Raw genomic sequence first — 26,548 nt, 5'->3', positions numbered from 1 at the left:
CAAATATGCTATTCAGTGTTCCAAATGCTTTTCTTTTCCTTTGTTTCTCAAGTCCGTGGTGCACCTTGGAATTGTAGCTTAGGTCAGGATGACACTGTGCAGCATTAACTTTGCTTAATTCCTGACAAACATACACCTTGCATTTTTGGGGGAGGAAGGGAAGCATTGTTTCTGTCTGAGATTGCATTTTAGTCAAAATACTCTGTTTCTCAGAGTAAAGATCACTCAAACAGTTCTTACAATTACCCTGTGTATATGAATATTTGAATTCAGTTAACAGGCTACATATACTGCTTTGGGGCATATTAACATTTATTTTTTCTGCATGGAAGGTCAGTTCCCCGTATAGCAATTTACGTATTTGTAGAGCTGGTTTAGTGATCTGTTGTAGCTGAGTGTCTTTTCATAGGTATATATGACCTTTTCAATATCTTATTTTTGGGGGATAAATTTTCTTAGTATTATTTCACAGTATTTATGGGGTTAAACAAACAAATTTGTGGATAACAAAACTAGGTCACATGGACAAGACTAATTAACCTGTGTATAGGTGGATAAAACCAGGGAAGGGAACAAGCTGTGAGTGGAAGAAACACATGGCAAAAAGCAGCATGACCCATATTTGAAAGTAAGGGAAAAATTTGTGTGTTTTTTTCAATTGTATTTACACTTGCTACCTTCTAGGATCCAAATTTGTAAAAATTGAAGACCCTGAATACAGTGCCGAATAAATCCCCTGTGGAAATAAAGAGTAGCTGATGTTCTGTGCAATAGATCCTTACTGGAAAATCCAAGCAATAAACAGATTGGTGCCTGGTGTAACTGCAATTATTGCAATATATGCAATGTATTACACGAGCGAGGATTTTATCTCCGTGGCTTCGATGCTTTGTTGGTACAAATAAATGAAATTCCACTAATGTGCAAAATATCTCTGTGCTGATTCAGAGAAAGGACAATATTTTTGGCTTGTCCCCAGAACACAAGTCAGCAGCCCTTAAATTCGATACTTTGATAATAAATGGACCAAGTCATCATATATGGGAGTTTCTTTTCCTGCTGCAGTTATTTTGTCATGAAAATTTCAGTGTATTTTCAGCAAAAGTAAATAAGCGTTGCATAACTTGGTTGATTGGCATGGGTTTTATTTGTCTAACTTGAGACCTCCGCTGAGATTTGTCTCCATCTGTCAGGTTTATTCCCCTCTCTCCCTTCCCTTTGTCAGAGAATATGTGTTTGCCTGGGAATGGTGACTTCCCTGGGGATAGTGGGTTGCTAATGAGGCTCCAAATTGATATAATACCTGGTTGTTTTGAACAGAGATTGTGATCTCGACGCATTGATTGCGTTTGGCTATCCAAAATGTGCAAAGACTTAGGAATTTGTAAGTTGTGGAAAGCTTTTGTATTCTCCTGTTTGTTTTGCTTCCAGTTTCATTGTTTGTATTTATAAGGGAAAGAAGAGAATCCTATCCTAGAGTAAAACTATTCATTTAGAAGACAATGTATTGTTGGTACAGCTACCCGAGATCTGCCTCTGCTCCACGTATCTGCTGTGTTAAAGCACATAAGCATGTGTTGTAATATAAAATGAGTCTAATCTTGTTGAATACTCTCCAATGTATATGGAGATAATCCCAGCTCAGAAAATTTACTGGAATGTTTTGTTACTTGCTACACCTACTTAGGCTGGTAAGTCTCCTTCATTGTAAACTGTGCTCAGAGTAAGTTATGAGGCTTGTGTTTTCTTGGGGTTTAATTTTCTCACCTGGTTGCCCCCCAGTTTATCACATTTCACAAGCAAATCCAAGGCTGGATTAGGAAACTACATCCCAGATCCTGTGGGATCGAGCGATTGCATTTGGGGAGGCAAATCTCTTCAGGGGTGCTCCTGAAATCTGCTCATTTAAAGAGCATCTTCCCCTGTCCTGTCTTAATGGAATGAGAAAAACCTCTCCCCGGTGATCTGGGATAAGCTGAACAACTTGTACTTTGACAAGCAACATGCATAATTTTTAAGTTGTGTGTACTTTTCACTTTTTCTTGTTTGTTTTTCTTGTAATTTTCGCCATGAAGCAACTGTGTGCAGTCAGGTTAATTAGGCCTGATTCATTTCTTGAGATGGCGTGGCAGCAGCTCTTAACCTTTGTAGCTTGTTCTATGCGTGGCGATCCACTTGCTAAACCTTCACAAAATTTTAAATTAACACACATGTTTTCTTTATTATTGACGTGGCTGTCACAGTATTTTTAGTAAGAAGAGTTTAATCTTCCATGACAGGTTGGTCAAGTAATTTGGAATACATTGCTGCATTTTATCTTGCGTTTCTGTTTCCTTTAGATATCGCTAGCATGATATAAATCAATTTATTTCTTCTGATGATGGCAAATGTTTTCCTTAACCAAATTTTTAACCCAACCCCTCCAATTACTAGCAATCCTTTCCTCTTACACCAACCTAAATGTGTTGCAAATGAACTGGATTTCTGAGCGGGCTGGCTCTCCTTGCACAGGTCTCTCCTTTTCATTACTCCATCTTTCATCTCTTCACTCACCACAGCTCAGCCATTGAAGTTAATAAGTTCCCGTCTTTCTCTAGAATTCCTGTCTTTAAGAGAACAATAAAGAAACGGAGGCAGCAGCCGCCCTCAGTGGTTCGTGATTTGTAACTGGGGGGAATAATCTTAATTCTGTTGTCAAAATGGTGACAAGTGTTTCCACAACACAGCAACGATTGTATAGATGGTACATGTAAATAAAATAGAGCCACCTGGCCTGCTGAAAACATGGCAAATACAATATTCTGCTAGTCTGAGTCAATTAAGGCTGTTTTGTCCTTTTAGTTAATTGTAACCTATGGATTTCATTCACTTCTTGAATATATTCTTTTTTCTTTCGGTAATAATCACAACCCATAAATGGCCTGAAGGCTAAAAAACAAGTATCCTGCTTCTGTTTGTTGAAGATAATTTATAGGTTTTCCTTTGAGTTTAGGCTCCAAATCCACTTACAGGTATAGGTAGAAATGGGTACGAGTCTAAGTTTCAGATTTGTTCACCTTCTCAAAGAACCAAAGAGAGCAAAATTTAGGATTGACTCTGGGCAGATCTGATGAATTACGTGAAAAATTACACCCAAGGTGAGCACCTTGTGGCTTTTGAGAAGCTTTCATTACTTATTAGTTACCATGGATTGTGCAGAATTCGGGAAATGAAATAAGGATGAGCCATGAACTGAGGATGACATATTTTTCTTCCATCACTGATTGCTTATAATTTGCAGTAATACTTATTACTTTAATTATTTTGCCATTTTATGTTTAGATAAGGATAGGAAGGAGATATTTTTCATTCCATAACTGAACATTTTATTTAACCTGCTACAAAGGGGGAAACAAAAATGCAGGATCTGATTCTAGTGTTTGTTTCATTATCATAAACTCAGAATTTAAACTGTTTGCAGTTGTGTTATTCTTTATACATTGTGGCTTTCCTAGTAATATGAGTCTCCTTAAGCTGATGTTTTGGAGTGAAAAGATTTTATTTTAGAAATATTGAACATAGGGATTGAATAGGTTTCACATACATGATTAGCAATACATCCGGATGTCTTTCTGGGGTGGAGAAGGATTGTTGGCAATATATATTTTATTCTTGAGCTTGATTTTAATGTTCATCCAGAGTGTTGTGTGTACTGCAGTTGTTTTAGTGGTTACGAACTGTCCCTTAATGAAGTGCCTGGCAAATAAATTGCTTTATGTTGTCTCTTCTTATTTGAATTCTCTTTAGTTGGTGACACACTCAGAGGTCAGAAGAATCCTCATCATATAAGTGAAACCATCGTCTGCTTTGAGTGTTTGTCAGTCTAGCTGACAGTCCAGCGCGCAAGCTCTTGTGATCCTGACTCTTCAGTGTTTTCCCTAAAGGGACCTTTCTAATGAGGGTTTTACTACACTGAGTAACCTGTTAGAGATGGGACTGGGATGCTCTGAATTCGTGACTGTCCCACTTAGTGAGAGGACGAAGGAAATCTAGAAGGCTGCTGCCTTGAGGGTTCCCAGCACAGCTCCGCACCTGGGAAATCTCCAGTGTAAAGCAGCACAATGACATGTTGGATCAGAAGTTCTGCAGGACAGTTTGGGCAGCAGTACCGCCCAGTGGCATTTTGAGCTTGGGGAGGGTTTCTGCTGGTTGTTGTGCCTGTCCTATTTAAAAACCCTCAGTGGTTTTTGTTTTTTCAAGTTAAAATTGGGGAATGTTGGTATGACAGACCTGAATTCTGTTTAAATGTGGCTTTTTTGACATAGTGAAGTTTGTAATTTCTCATATCCTGATAGATTCATATTTATATGAACTCATTTATGAGTTTACTCATGGGTTCATATACTCCACATTTACTCAGGCTGATGAAGCTTCATGCATTAAATACGTAGATTCCTAGCTGTTGCTGTCACAAGGTTTTGCTTCATATATTCACGCTATAGCATCACACGCACTTTTTGCCTTCCAGATGCAAGTGGTCACAATCTTGTGGCTGGCGGTGCTCAGCTCGTGTGGCCATGGAGCAAAGTGTCACCGAGTTCCAGCAAGGGAGATGCAAATGCTCTTAACATCACCCATTCCTCGTACATTATGCATGGCCAAGGTGTGCAGAGATCTGCAGTTTGCATGCAGGTCAAAACCACTAAGTGGGGTCTAACAACTCTCTAATTTGCTGAGTATTTTGGGAACAGGTTTAATAAGGGCCGGTAAAATCAAGTCAGCTGTAACACAGGTTCAGGTGGGGTCGTGAACATTGCACAAAACTGTAGGAGAAGTGAAAATAGCCCTTATTTAATCCTCTGCTGTTGCATGGTCCAGGTGGAGTCTGTCATGGAAATTATCTCTATATTTTTTTCTTTTTGGTCAACAGCTGGTAACATTCAAAACCCTTTGAATTTTTATTTTTATTTTTTATTGCTTCTAGCGTGAACTTGCTGCCATAAGTAGTGAATAATCTGAAGCTGCAAAGCATCTGGCATTTCTGAAGACCATTCTCTGCTACCACACAATATACAAGCATTTTAAGCCATTATGTTTAGACTGCTGAGGAGAAAAAGATTAGAGTAGTCGAGCATAGCAAAAAACCAAGAGAGTCACAACTATGTGAATTCATTTCACTAAGTGTTTAAGCAGCTGTATATTTCATATTTAGTTCTGAAAAGGGCCATGCGGAGTTCTTTCTGTTCTGAATTTTAAATATATACCCCAAATGGTCTCTCGTGATGAACAGAATAACTATTTTTCCACTTCCTCACACTGTTTTCCTGATTCTGTTCACATTTGAACCTTGTGAACAGACTCTCTTTGTTTGCTCTGGCTTTGTATAATGGCAGAATTAGCTGATAGCAGTCTCTCAAAATCTCAGATAGCTCTTCCCTGGCTAAATTCATTCAGCTTGTCACTTTGTTCTTTGCTGAGCTGGAATCAGATGTTTGCTTATTAAGCCTCTGCATGTCCATAGGTGCCGGAGACCCAAGCCTTGGCCCTAGTGCTGCCCTCAGTATTGAGCTCTCCATTTAACATGGGGGAAAAAAGTGGATAATTCACTGTGTGTATGTGGAATCTATTAGTATTAAAGACATCTGGGAGTCTCTGAATATTACTAAACCAATGGACTGCCTGGAGCCCTACAGTGCAAGTGCCTTCAGCTCTCTATAAATTGTATGAGTGTATCGTTAAAGCAGCAATTAGTATTTTCCTGTAGCATAATAAAACTGCTTTAGCAGTTTTTTATTGAAGTAGGTTGTGTATAGTATTCTGTAGTCACATGAACTCTTCTGCTATTCACATTCTGTAGACATCATAAAAATGATCTTTGATTTCAGAAGCTGCTAGTAATGTGAGCTTTGTGCACATAAGAGGGTCTTCAGGGTTGATGACATTTTTGTGTACATGAAAATAGAGAAGGAACATGTAGGATGCTACAATAGCATTAAGATTTTAAGGGCTGTTTGTGTTCCGAAAAGTTAGGGATAAATTAACGAAACGTGTCGTTTCGAATTGTATTAATTAAAACACGCTAATCCTTCAGTTGAATGCTCCCAAATGCTTAATTTTGGAGTGTTTCAGTATATCTCATTTTCCGTGCCATCCTCATATGTTTTCAGAGAGGGATATTGATGGCTGGCTGTGCAGGCATCTGTGCGGATGGGCCGGCTGGGCAGCTGGGAACCAGTTCCCAACCAGAAACTGGGGCCACTTTGCTGTTGAAATAGTGTTAAGAAATTATGTAGAGATATTCACCTGAGTTCACCGATTTGCTTGTATGATTTTTGTTGACTTGTGTTTGTGCGTGTCAGAATATTGGGTGAATAGACTCATGTTTGTCTGCTGAGGAGCTTACAGACATAGCTATCAGTAGTTGAATCTACTTGAGCTTGGCTATTATTAGTTGATAACTTTTACTTTCCTGGGTGTGCGCCTAAGCATAAAGAAATGCCCACAAAAGAGATTATCTTCCTGTATAGAAGATTCATTAAATGTACATATTATTGTGAAAAAAAGGAATGCGAGAATTTAGATATTTCCATTCCATTTGTTATAATTCCTACAAATACTGGAGTGTTTCTAATTTTGACATTTGCCCAATCTGGGGGAAGATTTGACCCGTTGTGTCCCTTTCGGGGATGTTTAATCTGCAGCATGTTGGCACCGTGAGGACTTTTCCTGCAGCGGTGGCAGCAGCTGCATGTCCCTGTGCTGGGGAAGCAGCGTCCCGGGTAATTCGCCGGGGGACAAGGAGCCGCACGAAGGAGCTGAGGAGCCAGAACTATAAATACTGCACGGCCGCAGCTCCACTGCTCCCTCAACCAAGTGCCTATTGCTACATTGCATGCTGCAAAAATGTCACATCTCCTCACCGTACAGTGCTGAATCACGTGGAAATAACTAAGCGCACTGCTCTGCTCTGTTTTGGTTTGGAGTTAATGTTTGGTGGGTTTTTTTAGGTTGATTTGATAAGGAAAATGGCTTATGCGACTGTGCTATAGGGCTTTTCCCTCCCACCCTTCCACCCTCCTTCTTTCCGACAGCTTTGGAATTTACTGCTCAACTTCAGCTAAACTTTTTCAAGGAATGGAAGTGTCTAAAGGTTTTGTGTCCCAACAAACATTATAAAAATGGGTGATTATATGTAGGGGAGACCCCCAGTAGAGCTCCCACAGAGGGAAAGGCACAAGGTCAACAGTTGCCCGTTGTATTTTGGCTGTCGCCCAAGGGATGGATGAGCCTGTGCCCAGCTCTTATCCAGCCACACATGGAAAAAACATCTGGAAGAGAAACCTGTTGCAGTAGGAAGTGCTGGGGATGTGCGAGTGGCACAGAGATTTATTTAGGGATGGGTGTGACGTGAAGAGGAGCTTCTGCTCTACTGATCCTCTGCTTGAGAGGAGGAAAAAACAGCATTGGGGAGGGGGGACTCAAATTTTTTGATGTGGGTGTTAAGAGAATCCTTTCGCAGGAACAGAACATAGGACAGTTGTTGACTTTTCCAGCAACGGTGTCTTTCTCCACTGTGTAACCTCACTCGGCCTCATTAAGAAGCCAGTATTGATAGCATTTAATTTGTTTCCTATGAATTTGCAATGTACAAATACACTTATTTAAAGAGATTTTCTTAGCTCCTGGCAAACTACTGTTTTTCACGATGGTTTCCTTATCTATAGGGTTGGCTCTGGAGAGTACTGTGAAAAATAAGTTAACAACCAAAATACAAAATAGAGTCATGCTGCTGAGTAATTTTTGTGAATAGAAGAATTTGGCCTCCACGTAGAACAAACTGCTGGTATTCTGCTCTCTTCCACAGTGAGGTGCAAAAATTCCCTGAAATGTATTTCTGTAGCCTTTCTTTTTGTGGGGCACTTAGTAGCTGAATGCTTAACGTTTATGTTGCTCTTGTTATTTGTGGTGTTTACAAACAGGGTCCCAAAATATTTGCTTGAGGTTCAGGCTATTGCTGCAGATGTACCTTTAGTAAATCTCACCAATATCTATCCCAAACTGACCAAATTATAAATTTTTCATAAAAGCAACAAAGCTTGTTATTTGGAATGTGTTGATCAGGTGTGTCAGCATTTGAGAGCAATTTTGGGAAGTTTAATATTTGACCGATATTTCCAGTCCCAAGGAATTTGTCCTCCTCTGTCTATGGCTCCATTTAGAAACTGAAAGCTGGTGGGTGTAAAAGAGAGAGCTCAAAAGTGGGAGCAGTTTATCCCGTCTCTCAGATATTAAGAAATTAGTTGATTTTGCTTTCTTTTTAATCCGCTGACTTGTTTTCTTGCATGGATTCTGATCTTTGCCTTTGAGAAACAGTGATGATCTTTCCTTACCTACCTTTCCTGTGACATTCAGGATTGCGGAGAACACATTTATATCTCGTGCTCTAAAAATGCAAAACCTACTAGGTTTAATCTCAAATGCAACTTTTATGTGGTACAAAATACAGTTGTTCAGTGTGAGAAATGTCCTTAAATAGCTTTGTTGTTGTTGCTGTAAGATTGTTGTGCAGAAATATGCAGGTGCTGGAAACAGATTTGTAAGTATTTTCTTGCTACTCAAAACTTTTTGGATAGCTTTGTTTATTTTTAGTTAAATATGTCAAAGCCTATCTCTGTTTAAAATAATGTGCTTAAATACACTAAAAGCATATTTAAATGTTTGAGTATTTGTGTACATGCTAGCACTAACTATTGCTTGAGTTGTGCACTGTAGGAAGGGCCTAATAAAGCAGAGAACAGGGAGGGGTGAATTTGAGGTGAATGCAGTTTTTATTTATATCGGAGTAAATGGTGCGCTTTAATGCACAGGATTATCCTTAAGTCATTCCAGTTTCATTTATGGTCATGTTCTGTATTTTTCATGGAGCTGTGTGACTACTTTACTCTTGTGTCTAACAGAGACTGTCTGTTCAGACCTCTTAGTGTTACAAGTAATGGATGTAACAAAATCTAGTATTAGTTTTTGATAGAGTACCGTAGACCAAAAAGTAAAAAAGTTTGTCAAACTTGCTTTCTCAGTGGAAATATGTGGATCTTTCCCTTCCATTTATATCTGTGAAAGGAAGAAATGCACAATAGGCAAGACATTCTTCAGCATGAGCTTCTACCCACCAATGAAAGCAATAAAATTTGCATTGTCGAGAGCTGGACTGGGATGCTCAGCACACGTCTGCTGGTTTGGGGAATCTCTTTGTGGGGCTGGAAACAGCACACCCTAATTTTGGGATCTCAGGTGGACTTGTGGGAAAAAACAAGCTCTGGTAAGACTTAAATCAATGATGATGTTCCATAGGAAACAGCAGAGCAGCATCTTTCCCCTTCTGTCACATCTGGCCTGAAATGATGTCTATTTTTGCCTTAGTACTGAGTTCATGCTGCCAGAAGCACTCTGGAGTGAGGGAAGTTAAATCAGGCTCTGCCCTTGCAAAGCTCCACATAATATTTATGTTACAGCATGACAACTATGTTGGAAATGTGCAATGAGATAAACTCCCTCTCTCTCTTGCAGACTAACATGTCAAAATCCCCTTTGTGCTGTGAGCGTTTCTCTTTTATAGGTTTTTAGTGTGGCCACTAGGTCACTGAATTTCTTTCTCCACGTGTCAATCTTTACATTTTTCTGTATTTTTTACAGGGATCTGAGATGAGAGAGGGCTAGATCCCCATGATCATCTTGGCACCATTGCTTTCATCTGTATGTTGACAGGTAAGTGCGCTAAATTAAATTTGTAGAGAAATGATTGAAGTTACTTGTGTCAGGCAGGCAAGTTGACAATTACAGCCCAGGGCTTCAACCATGTGTCTCGCCAGGTTCTGCTGAGGTGCCTTTCAATAAACAGGTGGTTAAAAATTCCTGAAGAACCTGCTGGAGACCCAATAAGGAAAACAATCCTTGTCTTGCTTTATGGTGTTGGATGGATGACAAAAATGATCTCAGAGCAGAGGAATTTGCAGTTGAATTGGCAGATCTGGTTAAATTTTATCCGCACATATAACAGCTCTCTTCCTCCTCCTACTGAAAATACTTTAAATATGAACTAGCAGGTAGACTGATTTCATAATGCTTCTTGTATTAGACATGTTAACCCCCCTATTTTTTGCCTAGGAGCGATTTCTTAATGAGTTCCCTATAAATTTGCAACTGCTGTTAGATTTGGATAAAGATTTTCTGTGGTTTCACAGAATCCCAGAATGTCAGGGGTTGAAGGGACCAGGAAAGCTCATCCAGTGCAATCCCCCCATGGAGCAGGAACACCCAGATGAGGTTACACAGGAAGGTGTCCAGGCGGGTTGGAATGTCTGCACAGAAGGAGACTCCACAACCCCCCTGGGCAGCCTGGGCCAGGCTCTGCCACCCTCACTAGGAAGAAGGTTCTTCTCAAATTTAAGTGGAACCTCTTGTGTTCTGTTTTGAACCCATTACCCCTTGTCCTATCATTGGTTGTCACCCAGAAGAGCCTGGCTCCATCCTCCTGACACTCACCCTTTAGATATATCTGTAAACATTAATGAGGTCACCCCTCAGTCTCCTCTTCTCCAAAGGAGAAGAGAGCATAGGTGAGAACTGATGGATTAGTGAGTCAGTGCAGAGCCTCTTGTGATACAGCACAAACATCTTCCTTCTAATTTTTTTTAAATTTATCTGAACACTGCATTTTCAATGTCTTCAAAATGGCTTTTAATCTCTACACATTTATTTAAATCTTTTCTATAATTCTTTTACGACATAATTCAAAACGTTTTCACAGTACTCCAGAGACAGCTTACAACTTTTTATGCAAAACTATTTCTTAAACTAGACTTATCTTACTGACTTCCAGTTCAATCATTACAAAATAAATTGAAACTTTAAACTTGGAAATCAGAAAACTAGAACAAAAAGGGCAGTGATTGAAAATTAGGTTTCCTTTGGTAAAGCTTGATATTCTGTATGAACTGAAAACTAAAAAACCTCATTTTCTCCATGATAAGAGAAACTGAAGGTGCCTTTTTTTTGCGTTGCTGCTGCAGGTGCTGGTGTTGATGCACATTATGAACTGAGATCAAAGATAAGGTGGTGAATCCACATTGTCTTTGGATGGGTACTGGAAGGAGAGGGAAGATACAATAATCATGTAAAATGTGTGAAAGGGTTTGCTGTAAATTGTGTGGGGACACAGTGGCATAACTGGGAGCAGTAGTCTGTAGAAAGGGAAAAAAGATATAAAATGTGTTGCCTCAAAGGCCAGTACAACAAAAATTTCTAGCTTATTAGGCATTTAATAATGGAGTGTTTGCTTTGTGGCAAGTGCCACTGTCAAACAGAAATACTTGTGCCAATCAGTAGAGAAAGGTAACGGTACGGAAACAGGTGCGCAAATTTGGACTGTAAGTATTTGACCGTGTGTTAAGTTGATGTAAATAATTGTGTTTCAACGGCTGAAATGTTTAAGTGAGTTTGCAGCTGTAATTAGGAGCTTTTCAAGGATCAAGATGGTCTTTGGTCTATGGCATCACCAAACCAATCCATCAGGGCCCATGTTGTCACTCCCTGGGAAGGGATGCTTGTATTTGGATTGGATACAGGAAGTGCGGTTTGTGAAAGGAAAGATGTGAAATCATTCTAAGACCAGGAAAATGAACTTAAGTCGCTTGATTTTTAAATTGTTCGCTCACTGTTACTAATCTGTTTGTGGGAAATAAAGACCTCATCAGTGTATGGCTGAAATATGTCGCAAATAAGTCTGAAGTATAAGAGACAACAGTTCCTCATCACTTTGATAATGTATAAACAGTGAAATACAGTTTAAAATAACCATGAGTGTGTAAGGCTTTAGCTTACTTTTTCAGTCTTTTTTAATTGTCATTGCCATTTCCATTCATATTTAAGATGGCAAATTGAGTCTTTCTTGGGCTAGAAGGTGGGGATCCAGCCCTGAACCCTGGGTGTACAAAATCTTGGGAGGAGCTGATGACTCCCTGTGACCTAAGGGACAGACAGGGAAAGTGTCCAACTTTTGAAATCAAACCAAAAGCATATAAGAAAATTCATGTCTGATATGCTTCCACCACCACAAAAGGGGCAGAAACTGTGACTGAAAAAGCACGTGGAGAAGAAGAGTTTAGATTTATTAAGGCGCAGGGAAAACTTTTGAGGTGAGGCAGCAAGTGTAGAAAAATAAAGAACAAAATATATTTCTAGATTTTGATTAATGCTGCAAAGGAGGGTTTTTCTCAGTCTGTCTTCACCTTCACTCCTGCAAGCAGCAAAGCAGAGTGGGTTCAGTAAATCTCATTAATGGGTATGTCCTGAAAGATTTGGTTCACATGATGGGCTTAATTATTTCCTTCCCTGCACAGCTGTGTTACAGGGGGAGCAGAGCTGCCGAGTGTCGTTCTTCTCTTCTAATGAGGTGCAGGGGCAGGTGGCTCTGACAGCATCAACAGCAGCATTAGGAAATGAGCTTTGCATAGAAATTGTTCAAATTAGCAATACACAGGGAAGTATTTGAGCAGCAAAATAGGAAAGTTATGCAAAGCGATGGGTGCGTCTCGTGGGGTCACCGCAGCCCCTGGTTTTGTAGCAAACTTCGGAATTATTTTGAGTGCGGGTATTCCTGGGCATCACTGCTCTTCATTCCTGAGGAAACGTGGTCCTATGGAGGTGACCATCACAAAGGTTTCTGCTGGAAGATCTAGTGAGAACTTTACTAATGGCAGAAACTGATAGTGGTATACCTGGAGTTCCAGGGATGCAGTTTCTTATTAAGAATATTTTATACTACGATTCTATCAAGATTTTTTTTTTAAAGTGCTTTTGTATTCAGTTTGCATATCTTGATTAGACTGGGATAATTTCCGTGGCTGGAATCTCCAAAGTAGGCTGTCATAAAATTATAGATGGTAATGAATTCACTTAATCAGGTCTTACAGGAGTACAATCAACCTGAAATCCAGTCAATTAGAAATAAATCCATTTAAAGTATTTCTGGTTCTCCAACAGCCTCATTTTAGGACTTACGTTACCTGTGGCTGAATTAGAGCTACATCAACAGCTAGAAATTACACTTTATAAAGAAATCACTGGAGACCCTTCCAACCAAAATGACCTGATGATTCTGTGACTCTGAGACACAACAAAGAATGCACGTCATTGTGTTCATGGCAGCTGAGATTTGTGTTGATTGTGCATTGAGAGAGGGCTTCTTCAGAAAAACACTATTGATGGTACTCTAAACACAGTCTCTAAATCAAAAGTACTGTAAGCAGTTATCCCAGGGTGATTTAACAGAATCTTTATTTTTAATGTTCAATTCCAAAGTACACCTGGCATTTAAGTAATGAAAGCTCAAAGAGTTGCTTATGAATCTTTCTGTATTTTTGGACAGTAGTTTTCTTTGTTTTTTTGTTTCCCTATTTCTGCGTAATAGTCATAATCTTGTATCTCATGCAGTTTTCTTCTTGCCTAACAAGCGATCTTTTATTTTTTGAGCTGTTTACTGAAGGCAATAATTAAGTGTTGGTAGTCAGCGAGGAAAACTGGTTCTTTTAATCAGTTTTATTGTGTCTTGATTGCCTAAATTTTGGCTAGCTATAATTTGGTAGAAATGAGCTTCTTATCTTCACAACGAGTGGAATCAAAATCTCAAAGGTCAAGAGAATAATGTATTTCTTAGTTCTTCTCCAGAACACTGTGCTGCCTTGGCCTTATCGGCAGGTCACTTCACCTTTCTGAGCCCGCAGATATTTTTCCCTCGTCTGCCGGCACCGTCATCGTTCACGCACACAAACCTAAATTGCGCCATAAGCTCAGACTTGCACAGGCTGGAGTAGTTTAAGCCCGAGACATGCTTGGGATGAAAAATAAACAGGCAAGATACAGATAAAATCTGCAGAGTTCCTTTTTCAAATTTTGCTCTGAAAAATTCAAGCAAGTTTGTCTGCAATTAGGACCAGAGAAGCCTGGAGACCATCTGGCACTGGGGAGCAGAGATACTGAGTTTAGCTAAACCAAGGGCTGGTCACCTGCCCCAGTTCTTCTACAGTGTGTGTGTCCTTTCTGGGTCACCATTTGTTTGTTGCTTCCCTCTGGATTAAGTAAAGAAATTAAGAATATAAAGGCCACGTAGCTCCTTCTGCCTTTCTTCCCTCCAACTTGATGTATGTTTGTACAACTGCACACACACCAAAAAAGGGTAATTTTTGTTTTCAACCACCTCTCGGGCAAATATAGCTCATAATTTTGTTAGGAAAATAGAGTATTTATTTGAAGCTTTGCTTTTTAAACTGCCATATTATTTCTTTGATTAAAATAATGCAAACAACGAGACCATTTTTGGCAACCTGTTAAATAAAATAACGTTGTAGCCCCCGTCTGAAGAAAATGGAGGTTAAACTTTACAGCAGACTGTGAATGTTAACCCGTGTGTAAAGACAAGCCAGAATCTGCTTTATCTACTCTCAGGACCTGATCTAATCTACATAACAAGACAGCAACAGTGCTTATATTTTAACATTTAATTATGTTTGTATTTGAGCCATCGCAAAAATGTTTTCCTTATGGATAAAGAGGAAAAAGGTTGATAAGCATAAAATGCGAATTAACAAGCAACTAAGCTGCTTTGTCTGTAGGGGAGATGAACCTGAGGTAAATATGTTCAACAAGCTTTGAAATGTTTTCAAATTGCTGTTGTAAATCTTTGTAAATTCTCTTATGTCCTTTCCCTTCCAAAACATTATAATCTTTGTGATATTTACGTAGTCAAGTGCAAGCAGAGGCTGGAAGCAGAAAGGCTACAAGATAAAACTGCTGTCACTACATGCTTCTGTTTTGTTAGGAAAATTTCTGGGGAAACCAGAAGGAGTATTATATCAATCTTTTATAAATAGATAATGACTTATTAAGACTAAAGTGCTGTAATGCTTCCACAATACTTAGAGAACAATTCATAGCTAGTTGGTCAGGTTGTATCATTCTTGTTTTAGATGATTGAAGGGGATTTTAATTTATTTTTCTTATTTTGCAACTTTGAAATCTCCAGTTAGTACATGCAATATGTTTTGTGACAGTAAGTATTTACGTGTTGCTTTGGACTGGAGACAGAGTCGGTGTAACAGCTGGATCTGTAGCATATTTCTCTGGCTTGATAACTGAAAAGCTGTCATATTATGACCTGCCTTGGGACTCGTGGTTCTGGCTGTAATTCCTTGTCTGGAAAAATGACCTTTAAATAAAGGTCAGACAGAATTGCATTGGAAACCTTGCAGGTGCTTAAAAGAAGGCACTGAAGATATATTGCCAGTGGGACTTGGCCTTTACTGTAAACTTCACTGTGTTAACATTTATAGATAAATACTTGCTGTGTTTCCTCTAGTAATATGTTTGATTTTTTTTATTTTTTAAATAATTTTAACCATTTTAACCAACCTGACTGTGTTGCTCTGTGCTAAATCTCCAAACCTGGCTCCTCTTTCTTCCAGCAGCTTCTGTTTTGTCATGTTGAACTTGAAATGTTTTAAAGCTTTTTCTACATCTGTTTTTCTGCCTGTTTTCCAGCCTCACACATTCAGTACAATAAGTAGTTTGTCTCCTGTATTCTTTGTATCTGTCCTTCCCCAAAAATCTCTTTGCATCTGCCTGATTGAACTTCAGCCTTTCCATGGAGATACTGTGACTGGCTGAATAGTTTACAAGGAAAATAAATACTAAATAGAATAGACAGAGGACAAAGGAGAGATTTAGTATCCAATGCTACTTAGAAACCAAAGAAACTCTTAGAAATGTACGCTGTGTTTGGAGAAATAGGTTGCGTGTGTAGATTTTCTGTGTGCACAGGAGTGCTAATGGTGAAGTACAATCTGTTTAAAAAAATTACATTCTTAGAGTCTGATCTTAAGACCCACTTTAATCATATGATGTTGGAATTTAAGACTCTAAATACCACAAGTTAATGGGGCTCAGCCTCTTCTTGACAAGTCTGTGCTGTGCAAATATACACGAACAAGGGATAACAAGCTGCCCCAGAAATAAGGAACAGGTTCAACAATTATTTCACCCATTTTTTTTCTTTAAAAAGGAAAAAAGCATCACTCTTGAGGCCTTTTGCAAAAAAACTTGCCAGTTTTGCAGGTGATCTAGCAAAGAAATCAAGGGCTGAATAAACCTGCCCTTAAACAGGGCAGTTAAAAGACTCTTCTGGTGGTGCTGGTGAGGACAAATGGATGTGACCAACGATTTTCAATACTGATTTCAACTCAATATTTAAGCTGGAGATACCATGCTGAGAAACAACAGCTTCAGAAAAAAGTGAAGGAGGAATTTTGCCTGACAGGCTGGTGTATTAATACTTATGCCTCAGCACACAGCTTCTAAAATATTTATTTGCATGTTTCAGTTATTTAGCAGGGAGATCAAAAATGCATTACCAGACAGTGTAACCAAAGTGAATTTAAGTGAAGGACTGGTGTAGAGGGAATAAAACCATAATTATGGGGGTTGCGAGTAGCAATTGTATGACTAAATTTGTTTGGGTAATTACCATGGACGGGGATTTTTTTCAAATAACGCCCAAGTGATTTGGTTTTCTAGCGTTTTCTTCCGCAGAGCGCAAGTGCTTTAGAGAAGACTCGAGAATCAGTTGCCCCATTTTACAGGGACGGATCAAGGGAACTAGGGGATAAGAGATTAACTTTCTTAGAGCTTTTGTATGTGTCATCATTCTTCAGTTTTCAGTCTCCAAAACTACATCTAACTGGAGCAGGAGGTGTTTCCCCGCCATGTGCCATGAAGTGAACCTTGCTTGACCCTTGAATATCTTCTGAGCTCCTAAGCCCCAATAATGTATTTTTGGTGATTTTAGCCTTTCTGAGTCAGGGTCTGCAATAGCAACAGGGGGACATTTCAGGAGCCTGTGGAGACTGGGCAGCACCAAGGCTGGTGGAACCTCATCTGTATGTCCCACAGGTGAGGGGCATTGCCTGGCACTGACCAAAGGATGACATTTGGGGACATGCCAAGGGAACGGTGCTTTGTTTTGCCATCTGGCTGCTCTTTTTCCCAGCAGGATAAAGAGAGCATTTCAGACCGTGCTTTTGCAGAAGGTGCCCAGGACTGAAGCCTGATCAGCACAGCTTCACGTGGTGTCACATCAATGTCTTCTTGTCTGGTGGGTCTGGGAGAATAGGGGGAGGTCCAAGTGCCTTGTTTCCCCTGAGATTTTGCCATGGGCTGGCTTAGCACCACTTATGCGCATTCTGTTGTTCTTGTAGGTGTATTATTTTATGTTTTGTGTTTGCCTGGCTGAATTTTATCTCAGTGGGTTTCAGTAAGCTGTCCTGTTTGGATTTATGGTATTTCGGTGCTAATAATCACGAGATTTTCATCGCAGTTAATCGGATGACTGTATTTATTCAGGTTTCTTTGCTGTCACTTAGTCGGTGGTGTCTCAGATTCACTTGTTGCTGGCAAGCGTTAATGCTGCCTTCAGAAGAAGTGGTTCTGCCCTTTTTATGCCCTGGCTGTTTGCTTCTGGCCCTCTGCCATCTTCCTCCTGCTGCTTATGCAAACATTTGCATAGCGATCCAGTTCAGGGACGTGATGGATGCTGAAACTAACCTCCCAAAACAACAAAAAAGGCTCATGTTTAACCCGGATCGATGCTTTGTTCTGCTTCACTGTTCATGTTAGTGCAGAGATTAAAGCATTTTGGGGGCAAGAGCGGAGTGGTCCGTGGAGTGAGGGAGGGTGGGATTGCTTTTTTGGGAGGTAGAGCTGGTTATTGCCAGCTTTAAAGAGTGCAAAGTGGAGGCTGAACCCATCAAAATGCAAATTGCCCATTGGAGTCGGTCTTCAATTCAGGTTTTCTTCTACGCGACCTTTTCTGCAGAACTGTGGAGAGGTGTGAAATGCATGGAACGCTTGGAATGTGCCCCCATCTTCAGTTCTGTCTGAAACACAGTTTTGGTTTAATATTAATATAACTAGAAAAGGCAATGCTTGATCTTCTCCAGCATTTTAGTTTAGTAACTTGGCAAGCTGGTTCTTGAGCTAATATATATAATCCTGAATAAAGCCACAGAATCCAAGTGTTAGGAGCTCTGGCAGGTTTCACACAGACGGAAATCCCTTTCCTGAATAGTTTTTCTTCTGAGTTAATTATTAAACACCTCTTTCTAGCAGTTGCTATTAGAATAACAGCAAACTTTTCTCACAGTCTGGTTAATGGCATTACTCAACCCCTAACAATGCCGACTCTGTATCCCAGATATTCCCACAGGTACATTTTTAACCATCTGACAACAGCAGTCTAGAGGACTTCTCCCTGCATGCAACAGGACTATTGTTGTGCAAATGACTGTTTATATAAAAATAGATTGTTCTTATCATGACAAGGAGCCAATGACCCTTGAATTTGAAACCTTGCTCCGAGATCAAGCATTGTTGGCCTCGACAAGGTATTTGATGTGTGAGGAGAACTGATTTAGTCCAAAATGGCCACCTTGTGTGAGACCCTAGTCTATGTTCACACGATAACAAACCCAAAGTTGCATCCTTTAATGTCCTTTATTGTGAATTCCCTACCAAAAGTTAGTCTTGGTGTTAGGATTTTCCTTCTGTCTCGCCATATGTTCGCTGCAGAAACCCATGGGGAGCATCTGCTGCTGCTGCAGCATCGTCCTACGGGGTCTCTGGGCACAGAGCTTTTCACTTTTGGTGGTTGTCACATAGATAGCGACTGTTGGGTTTGCTCCAGGCAACTGGACGAACACACCTGCACTCACTGTGTTTGCTGGTGCTGGCATGAGATACAATAAGGAGGGGACTTTATATGGGACAGATCTTTTAAAATAGGTTTTGATGTGTATATGCATCATTATGTTCCATATTTACCAATGTGAAACTAGACAGGAGGGTTTGTTACTTTGCAGGATCAGCAAAAACGCACACAGCTGTAATTAGGTTGAAGGTTTCAAAATGGGACTTTTTGTAGTGGGCAAGCGCGTTGTGTATCTTATAATATTTATACTATGCACTATACTATGCATGATATTATATATAATAGAACGCGTAATAGAACGCGTAATAGAACGCGTAATAGAACGCGTAATAGAACGCGTAATAGAACGCATAATAGAACGCATAATAGAACGCATTATACTATGCATTAATGTAGACTATTAATATCATACAATATATTAATATTAATACAACTAGGTTTAATGAAGATACCCTGTCCAATGTGTGTCCCTATCAATCATAGTTTAAACCCCTTGGGAAATAACAAGTTTATAAGTTCTAACATAGTCAAAAATAAATTTAAACATCTATATTTAATACATTCTTTTCATATGATGTTTAACAACCATAAGGCTCCAAAAAATGGATCAATCTGTGGCTGTTCTTGCCTTTTTCCCCTGCTGTGCCAATTTGTGCTCTCTGGAGTGCAGTGTTCAGGTAGGGAGCAAGTGAGCTCTGGGAGCTGAATATCTTGCCTTTTTATAATCTATGCACTGTTTTAATTCCAGTCTTTTATAATGTACTCTTAGTATTTTTAATTTCCATTTTCCTTTTAAAGACGAAGGCAGTTATGGTCATGCTACCTACCCATGGTGTTTTTGAATTGATTCATAGTCTGTTTTCAACTCTCCATAGTGGTGGGAAGGTACCAAATGGCAGGATGAAAACTCCTGCAGATTTTGTGGAAGTTGCTGGCTGGATAGAGGAAAGAAAATAATCTAAAAATAACATCAGTGAGGGGAAAGCAGGATCTGAGCTCAACTTATATCATCCGGCCTGTCAACCTGAGAAACACAGAGGCAGAGTCACCATCCCGCGGAGCTAAAGGGCAAGGTGCTGAAGGAAAAGGATCATAATAATAAGAGTAAGCATGTAGCCATGGAAAAATGGGGGCAGAGGACGTGAGACGGAGCAAAGACTGTTGTGCTGTTTAGTTTCCATTGTGAGTTTGCTTCCAAGATCATTTGGAATCTGTTTTTATCCGTCAACAGAGAAACTTTTCTTCACTCAGCTTCTTCTCTATACGACAAGTAGCCACTGATGTCGTGTTGCTATAAAATATAATCAGCTTAGCTATAGGAAGCATAATATTTTTAAGAAAATGAAAGGAGGCATCCCAGGCAACCATGTCAGCAAAAACTGATCTATATTTTAGCTGTGTAGCATCCTTTTGAACTGATGAATTGCCAGCTTGGAATCAGGAACCTGGGATGCAATATTATCTTCTCTCCAAGCCTAGGGCAGCCAGGCAACCCACCTTACTTTTCCTGAGTTATTAGTTTTGATTGGGGAAAAGTCTTTGGAATATCACTGGGACAAAACCGAAGCAATTCTGTAAAGATAACAGCTTCACAGTTACTTGTGTTGTTTTTTTTTTAATCTGTATTCCAGAAAATTAGGTGACTTGTGCCTTGTTGCTGAGCCTCCAAGCAGTTCTATGTCCCACTGTTTCTTAAACTGACATGCTTGATACCTGGGTGTTGGTTCTTTTGCTTGTCATTTCCATTTGTTCTTCCATTATGAGACATTTCTGGGTAGGTTTTATATGGAAATCCACTTGCCAAAACCTTAGGAAGTTGTTTTGTTTTTCCTAATTTGGCTCCTTACTTGTATGCTGTCTAATTGCGGTTTACAGCTCTCTGTCAGAGGAGTTGCATCCATTGCCCTGAAATATATCGTGCTCTCAAATAGCTTTAGGGAGAGACAATCCATGTGATGGTCTTAATATCTTTTTCCTCGCACTCAATGGCCTCATACCTCTTATACCCTTAAATATTGTGTATCAACCTACTACATTTTGGCTTCATGTGATTCGGCATTGGCAGACAAATAAATAAGCCATTGAGATGTTTATGCTTTTTATTGACTTATGGTACTTTGGAGAGCAGCGTTAATCTACAGTTCAGTGAAGCAGTAAGAAAATGAAATACTCCCTCAAGAGTTTTCTCCTGTAAACAGAGCCCTGCATTAAGCTGCTGTGAACTGGCGTGCTTTCCCATTTTCGAATGCACTGGTTTTGTCTTCATTAGCAATTATAGCTGAGGGTAATAAATGCCGGAATTGTCCTTCATCAGAAATAACAATAAGACTTGATGATGTGGGTGTGTGATGTGCTTTGGAAATGTTTGCCCTTGACCTCAAGCTTTAGGGCTGGCATGGCCCGGCCACTGGCTCCAACATATGGTCACCTTAAAATGCTAAATTAGAGCGGCAGCCTTTATTCCCCTTTGTAGTCACTGGGCAATGGAGAGGAATGAGTAATCTGGTTGGGATATTTAGTTGGCTCAAACTAAATCGTGAAACACGGTGATAAAAAAGGTTCTTTTAGTCCCTGCTGTTGTTTGACTTATTTACTTTGGGAGATCTGACTGTGAGAACATTATAGAAAACATACATTTGGATATCTCAGTATGGTCACCTGGTGTATGAGTGACCTTGGCAAAGTCAGTCAGGTCACCTTTCTGTGCTTTACTTTTCTTTTAGTGTCTGTTTTTAATGTTGCCTGACAGTGGAATTGTGGTGGTGGTTTATTTTTTTATAATTTAATTGTATTTGTTTTTTTTTAAACTGATGATTTTGTTACATCAAAAAGCAGAGAAGTTGTCTTGGGAGATTTCTCTTGAAAATATGAAAAATAACACGAATGTTTTTCTGGCCTTTGAAAACGGAAGGATTGTATGGTTACCAAGCACTGCGAAGTTTATGGTGATCTTTTCAATTTTTTCCAGCATAATTTTTTTTCCATAGAAAAATTATTTTCATTTCCTGGAGAAGGTTTTAGTCTGTGGGACAAAAAAAAAAAGGAGTTTTGCTGCTGTTGTTGGAAAAACCCCGAAGGAAAATGTTCTGCTGTTCTTACTGTTAGACCTCTGAATAAAAAATGTCCTTACTTGGGAATAAACATTACTTTTATTTTAGCGTAACCTGTACCACAGTTTAAAACTGCTTCTCGAATCTGTGTTGTATGTGTGCATTGTGTTTATAACAGGCAGATTTTGGTAGTGTTGATATTAGAGGATATTGCGTGAGCCACAAACCACAAAGCAGCATCTGCATCTGTCTGGCTCCCTGGAGTATTTAATTGTGTGGTTGATTCTGCTGTTTGAGAATACTGTCTTCTATTGAAGCCTTATTATTGCAGTTTCTTGATGTATAGGATGCTGTCAGTTTAGCACCTATATTAATGTCCTGAAATGCCTTTCTACACTGGGATAAGTAGCCTTCAAATCCACTTCTAGTTCTAAGTACAGTTTACAACAGAACCTGGTAATTGTTCTGGGTTTTTCTGGATCCTTTGGGAGGTTGGATGTGCCTGGGAATAAAAGGTCATCTTCCCTTTTATTACTCTTTTTCTTCTCCTGTTCTACTTCCTTTCTGTAGTAAACTGGTAGCCAGATTTATTTCCATTGTACTTTGTCTACACATATAAATTACAGGAGGAAATAAAAGGAGGATAAAACATATTGCTTCATTGTTAAATGCATCTTACTTCCAAGAAGAGAAAAAACAAACAAAACCAAAAAACAACAAACAAAAAAACCCCAAACAAACAAGCAAAACCAAACAAGAAACCAACAAAACAAGTCAAAACCCAACCTGAAACAAACAACTTGTAGCTGATTCATTTTTAAGACTTCAACTATAACTTAATCTTTTTCTCCTTTGTATTGGCAGGATAAAAACCTCAAACATGCCCCGTAGCCCAACATCGAGTGAAGATGAAATGGCACAAAGCTTTTCCGACTACTCGGTTGAATCCGAATCAGACAGCTCCAAAGAAGAAACTATTTATGACACAATTAGAGCAACTGCAGAGAAGCCGAGCAGCAGAATGGAAGACAGTCAGAGCAACACATTAGTGATCCGAATTATAATACCTGATCTGCAGCAGACGGTAAGGGATATTGCGTTACAATTTAAATTAAAAAATTAGCTTTGCTGGCTTCAGTCCGCAGTAGAGCTGTCCTATTTTCTTAACATTTTTTGATGTATTACAGGCAAAATTTGTCTTTTTTTTAATGTCTACATTTTTTACCCCAGTGGTATTTATTGCCTGAACTAAAGACATCGTGCCATCCAAGAGAGTGTGTTCAGTACGTTAACTTAATAAAAGCTGTGATTGTGAATCCAATACTTTTTGATCTGCATGCAGAGATATTTGGGTAGAAGAAAGAGGATTAGACATCTAAAAATCTCATCAGAAGCTGAGGGATGAACCCCCAAATCACATGTTACGTCTGTGGAAGCCTCATAGATATTCAATCCTGTTTTCTTCTCTAGTTTCTCTTTTCATAAGATAGTTCGTGATGACACTAGACTGGGGTCTAGCAGGAGGTCATAAAATTCTCCTTCTCTTTACCTTATTAGTTTCATTTCTCTGTCCTCCTCCCACACCAAGATGTTATTGTTAGATAACTGGTGGCTATAGAGAATAAAGATGAGGAATGAGAAGCAGGAATAAATCTTTTCTTCTTCATTTTCTTCTGTGTCTTTACCCCACGGTGATATTTCTCAGATTTGCACCCAAAGAAATCAACAGGCTTGCTTTGGAGGAAGAGCAGAATGTGGCATTGTACTGTTCCACAGCTTTTACAAAGACTTGAAATCACTATTTTATTCTCTCCCACCTCCTCACCACTTATACTGGAAACATATTGGAGAGGGTATAATGAACCTTTTCTGATTTTCCTAGAAGAATCATTTGAAATCTAATTTGTGGACCTGTGGCTTTATCTCACATCCCTACGTCTATTGGATGAAAATAGAGAATTTTCAGGAAAGGATTTAATTTCTCACATCTTACAAAAAGAATTGAACAGACTTTTCATTTAGTAAAAATTTCTGATTGAGTAAATGGGAAGAAAAGTTACTTTTTTAACTACAAATAACCTTGGATGTTCCTTACATATTAGAAATCTACAGTCCAGATTTGTCTTTTTCACAAGGAACTACTAAGTTGTGTTTCTTTTATGGTTGAATGTGTCAAATTTGATGTCTGGAACGTCAGGAGCACAAATGTAGAAAAGTTTGTGGTTGTAACTTTGTAGGTAAGAATCGTTGTCCTCCACAAGTGCTACAATAGGAATGACAGTAATAATAAGAATAATAGAATAACAGTTTCATCCTGGAGAAGGTCTTGGGAGTTACTGATTGTATCTAGAACCACAACTTGTCCAAGTTTGTGATTCATTATCTAAATTACCCTGGACCTCTTTGAAAGCTGTTGCTGGGATTTTCAATGGATGGTAGGCATCAGACTTCTTTCATTTCAAAGACGATCATAAAACCACATTCTTTTTATGGATGAGTGCTACATACATCACTCTGGGCTGACATCTAAGATCTACATCATACTGTGCTGCCACTGAAGATCTGTCTCAGGTGAAATTACTCCTTTCTTATTAATTAAGTTCATTTTTAGAATGATGGGAGATGGCTTGACAGGGAAGAGCTGGTTTGACAGTGTGGCCTCCGGTGTGGTTGTAGAGCTGCAGAAACTCAGAGAAATCTGCGTTGGAGTTGGGAGCATTATCTCATAAATTCTTGTACTTAAAGATTATTTTAGACGAGGATTGAGCCTGTTCCTGTTGAAATGAAAGAACCAATCCATTAGTTGATCAGGTTTGAGATTAAGCTGTGTGAAGAGGAAGAGCTGGACACAGTAGCTTCAAAGGGCAGAGCAGGACTGAGCCCACACGTGGGATTTGTATTAAATCTTGACTGAAACAGTCGCCACCTTGGGTCTTTCGTTTCAGTATTGTTCAAATACTGAAATCCAGTGTTGTGCACCTTAAATTTAAAAGGACTTTGCATGTAGTGAAATCCTGTGTCAGGATGAGCTCTGACTTGACATGGTTGGGGTTTTATTGATGATCCTACCACCTTGCTGTACCTTTTGATTGTGATCAGCACTCAATTAATAGATCCAGTAAAACAGGAAGATTTGCTTTACTTGATAGCTTCCTGAAACCCTTTTATTTCATTACTCTGTTTTTTTAGACCAATAACAAGTTATTTATTGACACTATTGCAACACTTATTTTCTTTTAAATTAATTTTGTGCAGGAAATGAAATTATTTTAGGTTTGGTGTTTCATTTGTTTGTTTTTATTGCTTTACTTCTTGCAATTTTTCCCTTTTCAATAAACACTCAATGAAAAGCAACTCACTTGTTTTTAACAGTTCTATAGCAGATGATATATTTCTGACTTAATTTATCAGCACACAAAACTGAAATCTGGATTCAGTTTTGCAAACAGGAGGAAAATAGCTGCAATGTAGAATAGCAAAGCTTGGAGAAGATCATAGTTCACGAGCTGGGTTATAGCTACAAACTAAATTCAACATACACCTCATTTGCTGTATAATTATAATTAACATAAGAGATGTTTAAAATTAGTCTGTTTAATCAAAGGAGCATGAAATGGCGTAATTTAGTTTTAGTTTTTTATCTTTTGTTTGGTTTTAGAAGTATGATCAAGCATGGGTTTGTTTAAAAGAAGGTGAGTTTAGGGTTTTAGATAAAATTCAGCCCACTGGGAAGCTTTAAATCCCTGGCTAAACTCACTAGAAATAAAAGTTTGCTCATCTGCAGTGACTGGTGTAAATCACTTTTATTTCATTGCATGTATGAGATAAGTACCAAGCATCATAAGTAGGATGTGCTGCTATAGAAAAAATGACACATGGTGGTTGTTCCACTCTTTGGTTTTATCCTTTATGTATGTGCTCCCTCTGGGTTGCGTTTAAAATCAAAATGCTCACATTCGTGGTTTACTCAGTTCTGATGCTGAGATGGAATGGGGTCTGTCCATCTGTTTGTTCTGTTCCACTTCAGCAATGAACATTTACTGACTCCCGTGGCTTTTTTTTTTGTTTGTTTTATTAAATATGTTGGACTTCCCATGCAAAACGTTTTTTGGTAAGTGGCAGTTTGGTAAAGCAACAGCTGAAGTTGTATCTGCTTTTGGTTTTCTGCATCTGCATTGCTTTTTGTACTTTTGTTTCCTTTCCCTATTTTTTTTCCAGTATTCACTGGCCCTTAGGGTTAAGAATCTTTTCCTTCAGTGCTTTTCTTTCTCAGATAAAATACTTGTTTAGTTTGTGCAACTTTTATCCCATGAAGGTGGGAACCCCGTTGTCACAACTGCAGCTTGAGTCCCGTTTTTCCTTAGGGCGCCACCATTTGCCCTTGTTTCCAGTCTGCACTGTCATCCCAGATCTATCCCAGGTTTTCCTTTGCAACTTTCCACCAAAATTCTTCTGTATCCCATGTTGTGCTTGTTCATCGCTTGTTGATCTTCTTTTTATCTTCAGTTTGGCAATGAAGCCATTGTGGGTGCTGCTGACATTTGTTCTTGTCGTTGATCTGGACAAGCGATCTAACTTGCCAGCTGATGACAGTGTTTGGTTTATTGACCTTTAATCTCATGAATCCTATGTTTTCTGAATACATTTTGATGAAGGAAAGCAGCGCCTCCAAGAATTAATTTGCACACTGAGCGCAAATCAAAAT

General features: G+C 39.1%; 1 protein-coding gene across 3 annotated transcripts in view; it reads left to right on the top strand.

Annotated features, from left to right (window-relative positions):
* The window catches only part of SHANK2 (SH3 and multiple ankyrin repeat domains 2), a 315,788-nt gene that overhangs the window by 14,824 nt on the left and 274,416 nt on the right, over nt 1-26,548 (top strand). For all 3 annotated transcript variants that reach the window (XM_065065546.1, XM_065065547.1, XM_065065548.1), the window contains exons 4-5: nt 9,673-9,744; nt 22,708-22,927. In XM_065065546.1, coding sequence (XP_064921618.1) covers nt 22,724-22,927 — 204 coding nt within the window. In that variant the 5' untranslated portion in view covers nt 9,673-9,744; nt 22,708-22,723. The remainder of the gene's footprint in view (nt 1-9,672; nt 9,745-22,707; nt 22,928-26,548) is intronic.

The sequence above is a fragment of the Columba livia genome, chromosome 5, assembly GCF_036013475.1.
Source record: "Columba livia isolate bColLiv1 breed racing homer chromosome 5, bColLiv1.pat.W.v2, whole genome shotgun sequence".
NCBI lineage: Eukaryota > Metazoa > Chordata > Aves > Columbiformes > Columbidae > Columba > Columba livia.
Note: the sequence above shows the minus strand (reverse complement) of the source record. Positions and strands in the feature narration are given on the sequence as shown.